The following is a 15,404-nucleotide window of genomic DNA, read 5'->3' on the forward strand; positions in this document are numbered from 1 at the left end:
CCTAACAAGACCTTGAATGATCTGGTTATTACCTCTCTAGCCTTTACCTTGAATCACACTGTCTTTTGCTTTGCTTCCTCTGTTCCAGCCTTTCTGACTTTTGTTCAGTTTCTCACGTGTGCTGTACTTTCTCCTGCCACAGACTCTGCATATGCTGTTTCTGCTATTCTTTGCCACCTTTACCTGCTTTTATCTAGTTGATTGAATAGAAGATTCATGCAGATCCCACCTTTATCATTGCTCTTTCAAGAAAGCCTTCACCTCTGACTGAGTTACTCCCTCTATTAGCATCTCAAATTGCCACCACAACTCTAACTTGACAGTTCTTTGAGTAATCCTTTAGTTCCGCAGTCCCCAACCCCCAGGCCTTGGATTGGTACCAGTCCATGGCCTGTTAGGAACCCAGCTGCATAGCAGGAGGCAAGCGGCAGGTGAGCTGGCCAGACAGTGGCTTTGTGAGGGCAGCTTTGTCTGTATTTACAGCCGCTCCCCATCAATTGCTCGCCATTACCCTCCACACTGCCATCGTCCATGGGAAAATTGTCTTCCATGAAACTAGTCTCTGGCGCCAAAAAGGTTGGGGACTGCTGCTTTAGTTAATGTCTTTCCCACTGTTCTGTAAGTTCCATACCATTGGGATTATGTCTGCTTTTGCTGACCGTTGTATTCTATCTAGTATGGTCCTTAGCACATAATAGCATTCAGTAAATATTTGCTTTCTGGAATCACGTATTTGAGACTTGAAGTCAAGTGCATGGAACTCCAAAAACCCCTTTTGCACTGTTATACTAAATTGCTTAGAAAATTTGGATATTTTCTGTTCTCATTGATGTCTGTAGTTTTGTTTTTGTAACAGTATTTTAAAAACAAGCACAAAAAAAATGATGAATAAAATGATGTGTTGAACTTCGGGCGGGGGGAAGCACAATCTTTAATCTCTTATTTTTCTTGTCCTTTTTTGTCAACCTTCTCCACTTGTTCTGGTAGAGACCGCATTTTTAAAAATTTTAAAGTGGTTACAACACTGACTGAGCTGTAGAGAAATTGTCATATTCAGGTTTTATTAGATAGAAGGGTGGTCACAGGGATAGTGGGATCATGGGAAGGTTTCCTGGAATGTGTGTTTAATTTGTAATGCACAGATTGAATATATATGTTGTTAAATTTCAAAAACAGTGATATTCTTTCAGTATATTTTAGTGTGTAATTGAAAGCTCAGATACTTAACAAATGGCATGAATATATTATTAGGTTGCCTGAATAAAACTAGCAATGTTTTTATAGCACCTTTAAAAAAAATCATTTGTCCGTAATTCATGCCTTACTTTAAATATTGAATGTATAGAATTACACATAAGCCGACATCATATTGTAAAATAATCTTGAGTCCTGCCTCTAATTCCCGTCATTTTCTCTCTTCTGGTAAGAACTTCAGGGAGGAATCAGGATTTTTATGCATGTTCATATAATATGCATTATCAATAACACTAAAGATAGAAACACTGGAAAAGTAAACTTAAAATCACCATACCGATTTTCTCAAAAAAAAAAAAAAAAAAAAAAAAAAAAAAAAAGAAACCTTTGTTGAATAGTCTGCTTAAAGGTATCATACAGACTAAAATGAAAAAAGAAAGCACTCACGTATCTCAGTGGTTTAATGTTAAATTATGTTTATTTTAAGACAAGAATGGCAGAAATTAATTATAATGTTACCAGTTCTTTTAGACATGGAAATATTCCAATGAAAAACATTGCCACTTATTTATCAAAGCTAACATTAAATTTTATTTTTATTCATTACTGCTTAGATAGTAAGAGAGTAGGAATTAAAAACTGTCCTAGATTTTGGTTGCTGACAGGTCAAATCTCTTATGCTATTTATGGGTTCTGAAATATCTACTTCCATTTTCAGTGTCTGAGATGAAGTATTCTTTATTCTGTGATTCAACATCAGTGACTTTTTCTCTTTTCCTAGGCCATGCTGATGGTTTTTTTCTTCCTTGAAGAAATAATCACTTATGAAAGAATGACTCATTCTTGTGCCATGAAAACTTATTATATCTCTAATATGTTAGTTTTAATGCTCAAATATTTTGTAAGGAACAAGGATAACAAGTCAGAAATCAACTTAAGGGACTTAAATCATCTGGAAGTGAAAGAATTTGATTCTGATGCCATGTTACCTCATAAGATTTTAATATGATTCAATGGAATTCCATTGGTTTATCTTGTCTTGCTCTTCTTTTTTTTTTTAAACAGGCTTGGTTAATAGCTAAATTTATGATCCATTCAGCATGTCTATTTAGATGCTGACTTTTTAGTGTTACAGTGGTACATGATTTAATAGAAAAACAACTTTTAGAATGTCAGCTGAGAGTTGCTATAGTGGGATATATTTCTTTTTTTATTTCTCATCAGTCAACTTGAAATAGGTCGTATTTCATTTGAGGTTTTTCTCCCAGTTTAAACTTAATGGTCAAGCTTAAATTGGAATCATGTTTTCTTTTTCTTTTCTTTTAATGTATGAATTTTATCCTAGAACTTACAGGTGTGATTTTAGGATACTACAGGACAATAAAATCTTAACCACTACCTTCTGCTTCCCACTACTATTATTTTGGTTTTTCAGTTTATGGGAAAAACAGATGGAGACTATTATACTCTGGATGACATGTTTGTCTCCAAAGCAGCTGAGAGAAAATGTCTTGGTGAAGAAGAAGAGAACCAGAGGAAAAAAGCTATTGCTGAGCATCAGAGTCTTGCTGCACAAATGGAAAAATGTCTATATTGTTTTGACAGCTCTCAATTTCCCAAGCACCTTATTGTTGCAATAGGTGTTAAGGTAAGAAATATAACATATATCAATCTTTGCTTACTTTCTCATAGAGCTTATTTATTTCTTCTTAGAATATCTCACAGTTTGAAGAAGTTTATTATATTTTCTTTGTTTTACTTGTTTATTGAGTCTCTCCCCTAATAGTTTTTAAACTCCATGAAGACAGAGGTAACTTTTAATCACCATTGTATACCAAGCATCTAGCCCTGTTTGTAGTACATAATAGTCATTTATTTCAATAAATATTTACTGATTTAATTCTTACATTAAGTAAATAATTTTTGTATACCTGATATGTGCCAGACCCTACTTAGTCACTAGGGGAAAGTAGGGGACCAGACTTTTGGAGCTTGTATTATAGTGAAATAGGACAAGAAAATAAACAAAATAATAATTGCCCTGATTTAAGAGAGTGTTAATTGTCATAAAGCAAATAAAATGAGGAATGGGATAAAATGATGGGGGTATTATTTTTGATAAGCTGAGGTATTGTAATAAAGATATGTAGTATGGGAAGGAACAAGTAACATGAAGAAATGAATAAATAATGTTTTGGGAAGGAGCATCAGTGAGGGAAAAGTCTAAGGAGGAAATGAGCTTGGCATTGATGGAGCAGATAAGGCTGGAGTGGATTGAGTGGGAAAAGGTAGAAAAGGTTGAATGAGTGAATGCCAGTTTCAGGAACTAATATTAATAGTTTGGAGAATATACATTTACATATTTCTATTGTTTGTTGTGTATATATACTTATACACACACCCACACACCCCTAGTCTTTAATATCTTTAGATCATTGAGATAGTCAGTTTATCAGTTTGGATTTTGGTTTCTTTTACTTTATTTCCTTACCTTTTGTTTTCTTCTCCTCCATACTGTATCAAAAAGGTCAATGTAAAAATTCCATTCAAAATTTAACCAATTTTTAAAAACCCACCTTAACCAATTACTTGTATTAATTTTTCTAAATTCCTTTCCTGACTTTCACATAAACATTTAAAGTTTTATAATTATTACCTTAAGTATAAATATTTTGTTCCCCTTTAGTCTGATTCATACCTTTAAAAATGTAAGAATAAACTAAACATCAGGTAGCACTTAAATTTTTCCTGCAATGCTTTAGGAGAAGTTTAAGGTTTTTTTTCATTTTCCTTAGTGGACTGAAGACAGACTGAGTCCAGGGAGGCACAGAGGTAGTAAGTGTACAAGCCATTTGGTAGCCTCCTGCTTTATAGGGCGCGTTCCAAAGCAGGCATTTCTGTTCACTGGCCAGAGGAAACTGTTGGCCAACAGACATTTCTATTTCTTCGACTCTTGTTATTATCTCATACATTCCTTTCCCCTTTCTTCTGTTTTCCTCTTCTGTTGTGAGGTATTTACCTTTTCCAATTAGTCATTTCTAATGGCATTAAATTCTTTTCTTTGCTTTCAATTTACTGAGAGTCAGCTGCTCTGTTTCTTCTTTCTTGGACTAGACTTTTAATTCTGAAGGCTTTGAAATCATTTGAATCTCTCCTTTCTCCACCTATGCTTTATTCTGCTATCTTTGCTCTAAAAACTACCATCTACCTTCAGCCTGTGATCAGTGAATATTTCAATGTAGAAATATTTGAAATACTGATCAGGAGGGATTTTATCAATTTCCTAAAATATCTGATTGACTGTCTTATCCACTGTAGCTAATAATTAATAACAAATCATTCCCTTTAGTTATTCTGTAAGTTAATCATATATAATTATGAGTTTCTAAGGAGTTGTTTTGCCCTTAAGCTGAAATAGCAATATTCCAAAGTAATTCAATAATTCTTACTCAGCTTATATGTCTAATATTTAAAGTAATGTCTTAAATTCAAATATTAATGAAACTATGTTAGCACTCATTAGTCAGTTAATAACTTTCTGAGCTGCCAACCCTGCCTTCTCCTTCCTTTCTTTATTTTTTAATAAAAGTGGTCCGTCCACCTCCTTGTCTTAATATTATGCTTTAAAAAAAAAAAAAAAACTTATTTTTAACAGTTTTAGATTTATAGAAAAATTGAGAAGATGGCACATAGTGTTCCATATACCCTGCACCCAGTTTTCTTTATTATTAGCATCTTACACTAGTGTAGCACATTTGTTACACTTAGTTACTGATGTTGTTACTGAATAGTTTATTTAGATTTCCTTAGTGTCTTATTTTTCCTCCAGGATCCCATCCAGGATGCATGGCACATGACATTTAGCAGTCGTGTCTTCTTAGGCTCCCTTTGGCTGGGACAGTTTTTTAAGACTTTCCTTGTTTTCGACAACCTTGACAGTTTTGAGGAGCACTGGTCAAGTATTCTCTGTTGGAATTCTTCTGATGTATCCCCTTGTGATAAAACTAGGATTTCGGTTTTTGGAAGGAAGACCACAGAAGTATATTGCCATTTTTATGACATTGTATCAGTGGTACATACTGTCAACATGATGTATCACTGTTGGCGTTGACCTTGATCACATGGCTGAGTTAGTGTTTTTCAGGTTTCTCTACTGTAAAGTTAATCTCCCTGACTCCCCCTCCCTATTCCTTATACTATACTTTTTGGAAGAAAGTCACTGTATACAGCCCACACTTAAGGGGTAGAGAAAGAGTTATGCTCCTCTTTCTCCGTAAATTATCTGAAATTTTTCTACGTGGGAGATTTGTCTCTTCTCCCTGTGTTTATTTATTCAAATATTTATTTATGTCAATAGGGACTCATAGATACTTATTTTACATTTTGTGTTATAATCCTATACTATCTTATTTATTTTGTTGCTTAATTCATTCCAGGTTTGGCCATTGAGAGCTCTTTTAGTTGGCTCCTGTGTCGTCCTTTTGACCTGCCTTTATCAATGGGATTTTCACTTTTTTTTTTTTTTTGAGCCTTCTGGCACAATAAAATGCTCCAGGCTCATCTTGTATATTTCCTGCTCCAGTCCTAGAATCAGCCATTTCTTCAAGGAGTTCAGATTCCTTGTATCGGAGAATGATATTAAAAACCAAGATCTGGGTACTAGGTATGCTCATTGCTACTTGCATGTCAGTTCTTTTAGTCTCTCTCAGAAGACACATTAAAGAAATATATGTGTATACTAGCCTGTGTAGATGCACATACATACTGATATTTCTGTTTGCAGCCACCTGTATCTATATCAAGCTAAACATGAGTTCATACTGGTATCTTGAACTCTAATCCATTACCACATGAATTATTCTGACTTCCTCTTCTTGCTTATCTATCAGTTCCCACTCTGCCATCCATTTACATATTTGTTCAGTTCCAGTTCAATTGCATAGCTTTATCAGAATTGCTAATCTGTAGCCCTGTGGGAAACAACTCTTTAAACTAGAGTAGAGCGGTCATCTGGTTCCTTTTGCCTTTAGTCTATAGACTCCACTCATTTCCAAAATTACTTAGATCAGCACCTTTTGCTGCCCACTCTCTTCAGTGAGGTTATTTCCTTTGTAAAACAATTAGATTTTCTTGTCACAGTCTGCATTCCTTACTAGGATCCCTCAGTTTCCTAAATAATTTTTTTCAGTTTGTGTACATGTAGGTTCATTCTTCGTACTGTAAAATACTATGGGTTTTGATAAATATATAATGTCATATATCCATCATTAAAGTATTAAAAGAATAAATAGTTTCACTGCCCTAAACATCCCCAGGGCTACACTTATTCAGCCATCCCTGTTTCCCCTCAACTCCTGGCAATTACTGATCTTTTTGTTGTCTCTTCAGCCCTTTCCAGAATGTCACACAATTGGAATCATGCTTGATACAGTCTGTTCAGACTGGCTTCTTCACTTAATAAAATGCATTTAAGGTTCTTCCATGCCCTTTCATGGCTTGATAGCTCATTTCTTTTAATGGCTGAGTAATTTTCTGTTGTATAGCTGTGTCAGTTTGTTTATCCGTTCACCTTTTTAAGGACCTCCTCATTGCTTTCAGCTTTTGACAATTATAAATAAAGCTACTATAAACATCTGTATGCAGGTTTTTGTATACATATAAGTTTTCAAATTAGTTGAGTAAATATTAATACTAGCTAGATTGCATGGTAAGACTATTCAGCTTTTCAGGAAACCACCAAACTGTCTTCCAAAATGTCTACCAGTTATTCATTCCAAATAGCAATGAATGAGAACTCCTATTATTCTACATTTTTGCCAGTATTTGGTATTGTCGTTTTCTTGGATTTTTAGTAATCTTATAGTGGTATTTCATTGTTGTTTTAATTTGTAATTTTTTAATGATGAAGATATTGAGCATCTTTTCCTATGCTTATTTGCCATCTGTATATCTTCTTTGGTGAGGTATCTGTTGAAATATTTCGGTCATTTTTAATTGAATTGTTTGTTTTCTTATTGTTGAGCTTTAAGAAGTGTTTTTTTTGTATAATTTAGATACAAGTCTTTTACCAGATATCTGTTTTGAAAATATTTCATTCCAATCAGTGGCTTGTGTTTTCATTCTTTTAACAGTGTATTTTGCAGAAAAGATGTGTTTAATTTTTCATAAAGTTCGAGTAATCATTTTTTCTTGAATAGATTATGCTTTTGATGTATTTAAAACTCATCAAACCCGGGGTCACCCAGATTTTCTCCTGTGATTTTTTCTATAAGTTTAGTAGTTTTTCATTTTACATTTAGAGTTAATTTTTGTGAAAGATGTAAGATGTCTCTAGATTCATGTTTTTGCACACAGATGTCCTATTGTTCCAAGCACCATTTGTTGAAAAGACTCCTTTATTGAATTGCCTTTGCTCCTTCATCAAAGATCAGTTGACTATATTTGTGGGCCTGTTTCTGGGCTCTTTATTCTGTTCCGTTGATCTATGTGTCTATTCTTTTACCAGTACCACACCGTCTTGGTTATTCTTAAGCTTTATAGTAAGTCTTAAAGTCAGGTAGTGTGAGTCCTCCAACTTGGCTAGTCTGGGTCTTTTGCCTTTTCATATAAGCTTTAGAATCAGTTTTTTGATATCTACAGAATAGCTTGCTGAGATTTTGATTGGGATTGCATTGAATCTATAGATCAACTTGGGAAAAATTGATACCTTAACAATATTGACTTTTCTAATCTACAAATACAATATTTCTCCATTTATTTCACTCTTTCTTGATTTCTTTCATCAGAGTTTTGTAGTTTTTCATATCCAGATCCTGGACATGTTTTGTTAAATTTATACCTAAATATTACATTTTTGGGGTGCTATTGTAAATGGTATTGTATTTTTAATTTCAAATTTCAATTGTTCATTGATGGTATATAGGAAATATATACTTTTATATATTATATATTTTATATAATATATATTTTATATATTATATAAAAGTTACTTTTATATATTAACCTTGTATCCTATTACCTTAATATAGTCACTTTTCAGTTCCCAGAGTTTTTCGGTTGATTCTTTGTGATTTTCCATATAGATAATCATGTCATAGGTGAGTACTATACTTTTTATGATATGGTTATTAGTATTTTCCACAAATTATTTGATCTTTTTTTTTCCAAAGTAGATTAGCAGTCCATGGATAAGTATTTTATACAATGAGCCAAAGAAATATAATGCTTATAACTTAAATGAGATTTGTGTTTATTCTTTAATATTTTTACATGATTCCAGTCATCTGCTTTTGATTTGATTTAGAAAAAGAAACAAAATTATTTAGTAATTCATTCATTCATTAGGTATTTATTGAGCATCTAGTGTATGTCAGGCATTGTTAGGTCCTAGAAATATAAATGAGGCTAAAATCTTTTCAAGTTTCTTACATTTTATGGAGAGTAGGCAAACACATAAACAGATCAATCTTACTACCGTGGTATATGTGCAGGAGTATTACGGGAACCCAGAATAATATTTCAATTACTCTGGAGTATCAGTATGAAGGAAGGTTTTCTGGAAGAAGTATGTCATGTGCTACGGTTTAATGGTAGAATAGGATGCATTTCAGTATTTAGGAGACAGAGGACAACATGGTTTATTCTTGGAACTACAAGTTGTCTGAAGTGGATGCTACCTTCACTGGACTTTATACATCAGGAATGTAAAGACTTTATATATCAGAGCTGAGAATTAGCTCTTCTATTTGTACCTTTAAACGGGGGAAAAGGAGATGTAATAGTATTCATACATGACAAACTACAGTAAAATTTAGTGGCTAAGACCACAGTCACTTGTTTGTGTCATGATTCTGTGGCTAGGCAATTTGGGCTGGTTTCAGCTGGGCTGTGTCTGTGCCTGCAGTTAGCTGCTGGATCAGCTGGCATCTGGCCTAGGGTGGTCTCAGCGGGGACGGCTCATTCTGTTTTGTATGGTTTCTTATCTTCCAGTGGGCTAGGCTCATTCCAAGAAAATGAGCAGAAGTACACCAGGCCTCTTGAGGCATAGACTTGGAACTGACCACCATCACTTCCACCATGTTCTTTTGGCCCTTGTGAGTCACAAGGCCAGATCTCAATTCCACCTCTTGAAGGAGGAGCTGCACAGTAATATTATACAGGGTGTGGGTATGTGCAGGACTGAATGGCTTGATGCATTTGTGCAACCAATCTATTTCAGAATACTTTTTCAAAAATTTTACTTACACCCTATTAAAATGCTATAATGAAGATATCTTTGTCTTAAGCGATCTCATCTAATTTCATGACTATCCACCATTTATATACCACTGGCAAATTTATATGTTAAATGTCTCCCAGAATTCTAGGTTTATTTATTTAACCTGCTTTTCCACTGGAATATCTAATAGATACCTCAAACCGTACGTCTAATCCCCACCTCCACCTTTACCCTCAGCTAACACCTACCCCTCTCATAGTCTTCCTCTTTTAATACATGTTTCCTTCATCCTCCAGTTGCTTAGATTAGAAATTGGGGTAACACCTGAATTCGCTCTTTCCCTTGTACCCCACTTACTGTCTATCTCTAAGTCCTATTGGCTGTATTTCAAAATCTATTCCTGTCTGATCATATCTCATCATCTTTGTTTCTACCACCCTGGCTCAAGTCATCATCATCTATTACTGGACTCTTGTAATAGTTTCCTAATGGATCTTCCTGCTTCTTGTCCCCTTCTATGTATAGTAGCCAGAGTGATCTTTTAAATTTAAGTCAATAGTAGTCAGATCTGTTTTTTAAACAAAATCCAGACTCCTTATTGTGGCCCACAAGGCCATACAGGCCCAGTTCTCTCTCTGATCTCTTATCTCCCACCCTTCCTCTCATCCTCTCAGCTTAGCTACACTGGCTGCCTGACTGTCGGGGAACACAACTGGTATGCTCCCTCCTCACATGCTTTGTCCTCTTCCTGGAGGACTTCCTGCTTATACCCTTCTGTCCTTCAGATATTATCTTAAATGTCATCCCAGCAGGTGACTCTGAAGTGGGGCTCCCTAAACTTCTCTTTGGACACTATCTATACTCTTTTCCTGCTTTCCTTTCTTAGAAGCTCTTATCACCATCTGACATCCTATACGTTTTACTTGTTTATTTATCCCCCCCCACCCCGTGTCTTAGTTTGGGCTGCTGTGACATAAATACCATAGACTGGGTGGCTTCTCAACAACAGAAAGTTATTTCTCACAGTTCTGAAGGCTGGGAAGTCCAAGATCAAGGCACTAGCAGATTCAGTGTCTGGTGAGGGCCCATGTCCTAGTTCATAAATACATGGTGGAAGGGGCAAGCAAGCTCTCTGGGGCCTCTTCTGTAAGGGAATTAACGCCATTCATGAGGCCTGTGCCCTCATGATCTAATCATTTCCCAAAGTCCTTACTTCCACATACCATCACATTGGGTGTTAGGATTTAACATAGGAATTTTGGGGGAACACAGATATTTGGTCTGTAGCACTCCAAAAAGTTCCTTATGGCCAGATATTTTTCTCCCTGCTCATTGTTGATTCTCTAGCATGGGCACAGTTCCTGGCATGTAATAGGCCCTCAGTAATTATTGATAAATAAATAAATGGTTCTGCTCTCTCTGTCAAATAAAAAAATATTGTTTTTTGTGTTCTAATTTATTTAGATATTTATTGATTTTATTTTCTCTTTTGTCTATATTTGTGAAAAATGATTTTCAATATGCATTTTAGATGATTTTTATGTATATAGTGCTTTTTTTTTTTTTTTTTTTTTTTTGAGTCAGAGTCTCTCTCTGTTGCTTGGGCTGGAGTGCCCTGGCATCAGCATAGCTCACAGCAACCTCAAACTCCTGGGCTTAAGCAATCCTTTTGCCTCAGCCTCCTGAGTAGCTGGGACTACAGGTATGAGCCACTATGCCCGGCTAATTTTTCTATATATATTTTTAGCTGTCCGTATAATTTCTTTCTATTTTTACTAGAGACGGGGTCTCGCTCTTGCTCAGGCTGGGCTCGAACTCCTGAGCTCAGAAGATCCACCCGCCTCTGCCTCCCAGAGTGCTAGGATTACAGGCGTGAGCTACCGTGCCCGGCCTATAGTGCTTTTAAAATTAATTTTATTGCATGTTATCTGACCTATGAGTGACACTTGCACTTGGCTCTTTATCTCAGTAATCATGTAGGAAGTTTAATTATTCCTTTCAATATTTCAGTTTCTAAGTTTTGTAAGTTGCCTATAGATAGTCCCACCCAATAAAATCTTTCTTTTTCTCTTCTCTTCTCTTCTCTTCTCTTTTCTCTTCTCTTCTCTTCTCTTCTCTTCTCTTCTCTTCTCTTCTCTTCTCTTCTCTTCTCTTCTTTCTTTCTCTCTTCTCTCTCTTCTCTTCTCTTCTCTTCTCTTCTCTTCTCTTCTCTTCTCTTCTCTCCTCTTCTCTCTTTCTTTTCTATTTTCACAAATGTGGTTTTGATTTTACTGTAAATTTAGGCAGATATCCATCCACTCCTACTTTGTTGTTTCTCAGCAAAGTTTTAAAAACTTGCATTATTCTATAAAATAAATAAATAAAAATGTTCTCCCATGCAAAATATTTTTATTTAAAACATAACAAAATATAGTAGAAAATATGATCAAACCTCTTTGCAGAATATTATTTATGCTCCGCATGAAACCTTTTTGTTCACTGCATACATTTTAGTTAGCCTTTTTTTGTGTTAAAGACAGTTTGTGTATAGCGGAAAAATAGCACCAGCTTTTATGTGTATGCAAATAAACAGAGCAGTAAAGCCATTCTGAGGTCATTTCCTTTCCTTCTTAGCTGGGTTAATTCTCTTTCTTAGCTAATGAGAGAAGCAATGCCTGATTAATAGGCATCATCAGTTGGACTACTCTACCATTACCAGGCCATGTGTCTTTTTATTGTTGTGAAAATTGTGTTATTTCAAAGGTTTTCAAAAAATAGAGCACCTTCAGATTGAAGTATCATTCATTCTGCCCTCCTTGGCTAATCTTAATCTTTGATGAGTAACAGTGAAAATTGAGACTTGTACTCTAAGTTTCCAGTTTATTAAAAAGCCATCCTTATGGCTTTTACAATATTTAAAGACATTAAATGTCTTTAAAAATATTAGAATAAAAACATTTTTATAAGCAAGTATACTTTATTAAATATTAGCCATTTTTCTCTACTAGGAGCTCATCTGTTACAACCAAGACTCCATAGTAATAACATTTCACCTTTGAATTTTTTTCCCATAGGTTTATTTATGTTTACCCAACTTCCGATCTCTCACCGAGGGGCACTGCCTGATAGTCCCTTTGCAGCACCATAGAGCAGCTACTTTACTGGATGAAGACATCTGGGAGGAAATTCAGGTCAGCCTGATAATGTTCGTTTTTATTATAAAGCTCATGAGCAATTGTCACAAACTATTGTGATAAATTCCAGCCAATTTTATACCTTCATTCAATGATTTTAGTTTCTGAACTTAAACACTTGTGTTTTCATAGTTGTGGATCATAATGTTTCTATCATTTTATTTTATTTTCCTTATGTACTCCAGATTTTGAAAACTTTTGTCTACTAAATAAACTATGACAGAGCCATAATTAATTTTACTTAAAAAATCAGTCTTAAGATTTCTACAGTGTTTTGTGTAGTATGTCATTCTTATCACATTAAGCTAATATATTTCAGCCAAAAGGAGAGATTTTCAGATAATAAAAAATTTTATGAGTCAGAGGTTTATATTCAGCAGTTGCCATATTTTCCTGTAATGGAATTGGCCTTCTCTGCTGCTGTGGTTTTGTGGTGATTTTGTTATTGGCTTTAATTTCTGCTTTTTTCCTTTCATAACCTGGCCCAACTTTTGGATGCAGGGATTTGTTTTTGTTACTGATTTCTTTGACAGAGTGAAAGGTACAACATGAGAGAAATTGTTGGTGAATTATTTCAAGACCAAATAATGACCATGAAAGAAAGAAAACTCTTGTTTTTTCTAATGCCTGACAACTGAATAAGGATTATAGGGAGCCCTAGTTAGAAACTGTGAAAATTATAAGTTATAACTTCAAAAGAGACTATATATACTAGTCTTTGCAGCATGCTGATAAAGATGTCAGAAGGGGAGATATTTTGACAGCATTTCATGAAATTTAGTCTCTTGCACCTGTGCTTTTTAAGTTTATGCTGTGAAAGTTAGAAGGGTGGATTGTTTCATTACATCCATGGCCAAGAATGGGTAAGAATGTGGACAAGTATTTTTCATGTGAAACTTTGGTTTCTCCCAGTAATAGATACCAGTACCAGTAGGTAATTTAAGGTAGAAAGTATGGAAATTTGGTTTTCAGAATTATTTTAGAACTTTTCTGCGAAGCCTTTTAAAAATTTATACATATAAAAAAAACTGATTTAACTTAGAGCAAATTACAGTTCCAAAAATATTTTAAGTAATTACAAGAATCTAGTGTGTACATTTTATATTTCTATAAGCAATTAAGCTACTTGGTGAAAAAAATTGAAGTGGATAAAGAAGAAATTTATTCAGTTCAACAGATATTGAGTACATGAATATGATGTTTTAGTTGCTGTGAGAAATGCAGAGATAAAATCATTCATTAATTCTGCCAAAAGGTGTGGTATATTCTAGTGCAGGTTATATTATATAGTCATTTAGTAGATTTTGTGGAAAACTGAGAGAGGGAGGAAAAGCTAAATTGTTTTATGCAAATAATGGCATTACAACCCCTTTTGTGTGAAAAAAAAAACTTGTTAGAAGTTATAAATTACTGTAGGATAGTAACTAATGAAATATCTGAATCCTAGCTTAAAGAAGTCTCTTTTTTTTTTAACTTTCAAATGTGTACAACAACTCAAATTAATTCTACTCTCGTGATTATTCACCTCTTTTATTGGATATATTAAAAAAATTGATTTGACTTAGCACAAAATATTGTTTACAAATAGAGGAGTGATTTCTTTCAAGTGGTTTTTATCACCATTATCTGGTAATACTTAAAGTTAATTTTAGACCTTCTATTTAATAGAAAATGCAAAGGTAAGTTTCAGTAGAACACGCTTGAATAATGACAAATTTCAAATGAGTAAGATCCAAATTATTAGTTTTGTTAAATATATAGTGAAACCTGGTCCTCTTTAAATTTATTCTTAACACTTTGACAGATTTTCTTGAACATACGCTATAGTCAGACACTGTAGGAGAGGGAGGGAGGAGAGTCCCTGATCCTTGTCTACAGTGGGCTTCACTGTGGAGTGATGTGTTGGGGCCATTTCACTGGGAAACATCCAGTGTTTGTATTTTTATGTCCTTTTCTTGGAGCTAGACAGACCCTCCAGAAAAGACTCTTTCAATCTCCTGCCTAGGCCATCTTAATCTGCTTGCCAGTGTTCTGGGAGCTGAGTAGAGGAAGAGGGTAGGGGTGGCAGAAAGTTGAACATTTAAGAACATTAAGTAGCATTTCCTGTAACACCCCTGTTTTCAGACTGTATACTCTCAACTGTGTCTGGGTTTCTCAGCTCAGCTGCCTTATTTTACCTTTTCCAGAGGATAATCCTGTAGTGTTCTGCTGGTGAGGAGGAGATCTGGCATGTTAATTGCTTTTCAAAAAGCTTTCATCTAAGTCATCTGTTTTTAGCCACACTTTGACCTCCACTTCCATAAGTCCTTGGTGCTGCCAATTCCTGAGCATTCTGGGGGTTCTGCGGTACAGCATGAGTTTCATTTTTGTAGCCCCTGCTGACGCCCCTTCTCTTCTTCAAGATATGAATCAACTTTCCAGCATTTAAGAAAGGTATTATGGAGTGACCTGAGTTTCATTGTGTCTTCTCTCATTTTTTCTGTTCAAGTAGGTTATGCCTTTTTAAAAATTGTTTTAATGAGGTGTTAGTTGAGGTGTTAGTCTGTGGAGGCAGTAGAGTTAATGTGTATATTCTGTCCTGTCTTCTAACATTTATCTTTGGATGACTTGATAACTTTATGTTTAGACATGCTATAATGTGTCTAAAATTGCCAAATAAATTATAGCATTAATATTATATAGGCAACCCTACATAGCTTTAATATTTTTAAGGAAAATAATTTTAATTTCAAAATTATTTATTCATATTTACTTGATTTTTTTTGTAATGTGACTTGATACAAATTAAGGACTGTAACATTTTGTATTATAGTTTACTT

General features: G+C 34.6%; 1 protein-coding gene across 1 annotated transcript in view; it reads left to right on the forward strand.

The window, feature by feature from the left end:
- The window catches only part of CWF19L2 (CWF19 like cell cycle control factor 2), a 95,707-nt gene that overhangs the window by 67,459 nt on the left and 12,844 nt on the right, over positions 1-15,404 (forward strand). Inside the window, exons 13-14 of the mRNA XM_045556682.1 lie at positions 2,630-2,842; positions 12,466-12,582. Of these exons, the coding sequence (XP_045412638.1) occupies positions 2,630-2,842; positions 12,466-12,582 (330 nt within the window). The remainder of the gene's footprint in view (positions 1-2,629; positions 2,843-12,465; positions 12,583-15,404) is intronic.

The sequence above is a fragment of the Lemur catta genome, chromosome 7 (assembly GCF_020740605.2).
Source record: "Lemur catta isolate mLemCat1 chromosome 7, mLemCat1.pri, whole genome shotgun sequence".
Taxonomy (NCBI): Eukaryota; Metazoa; Chordata; class Mammalia; order Primates; family Lemuridae; genus Lemur; species Lemur catta.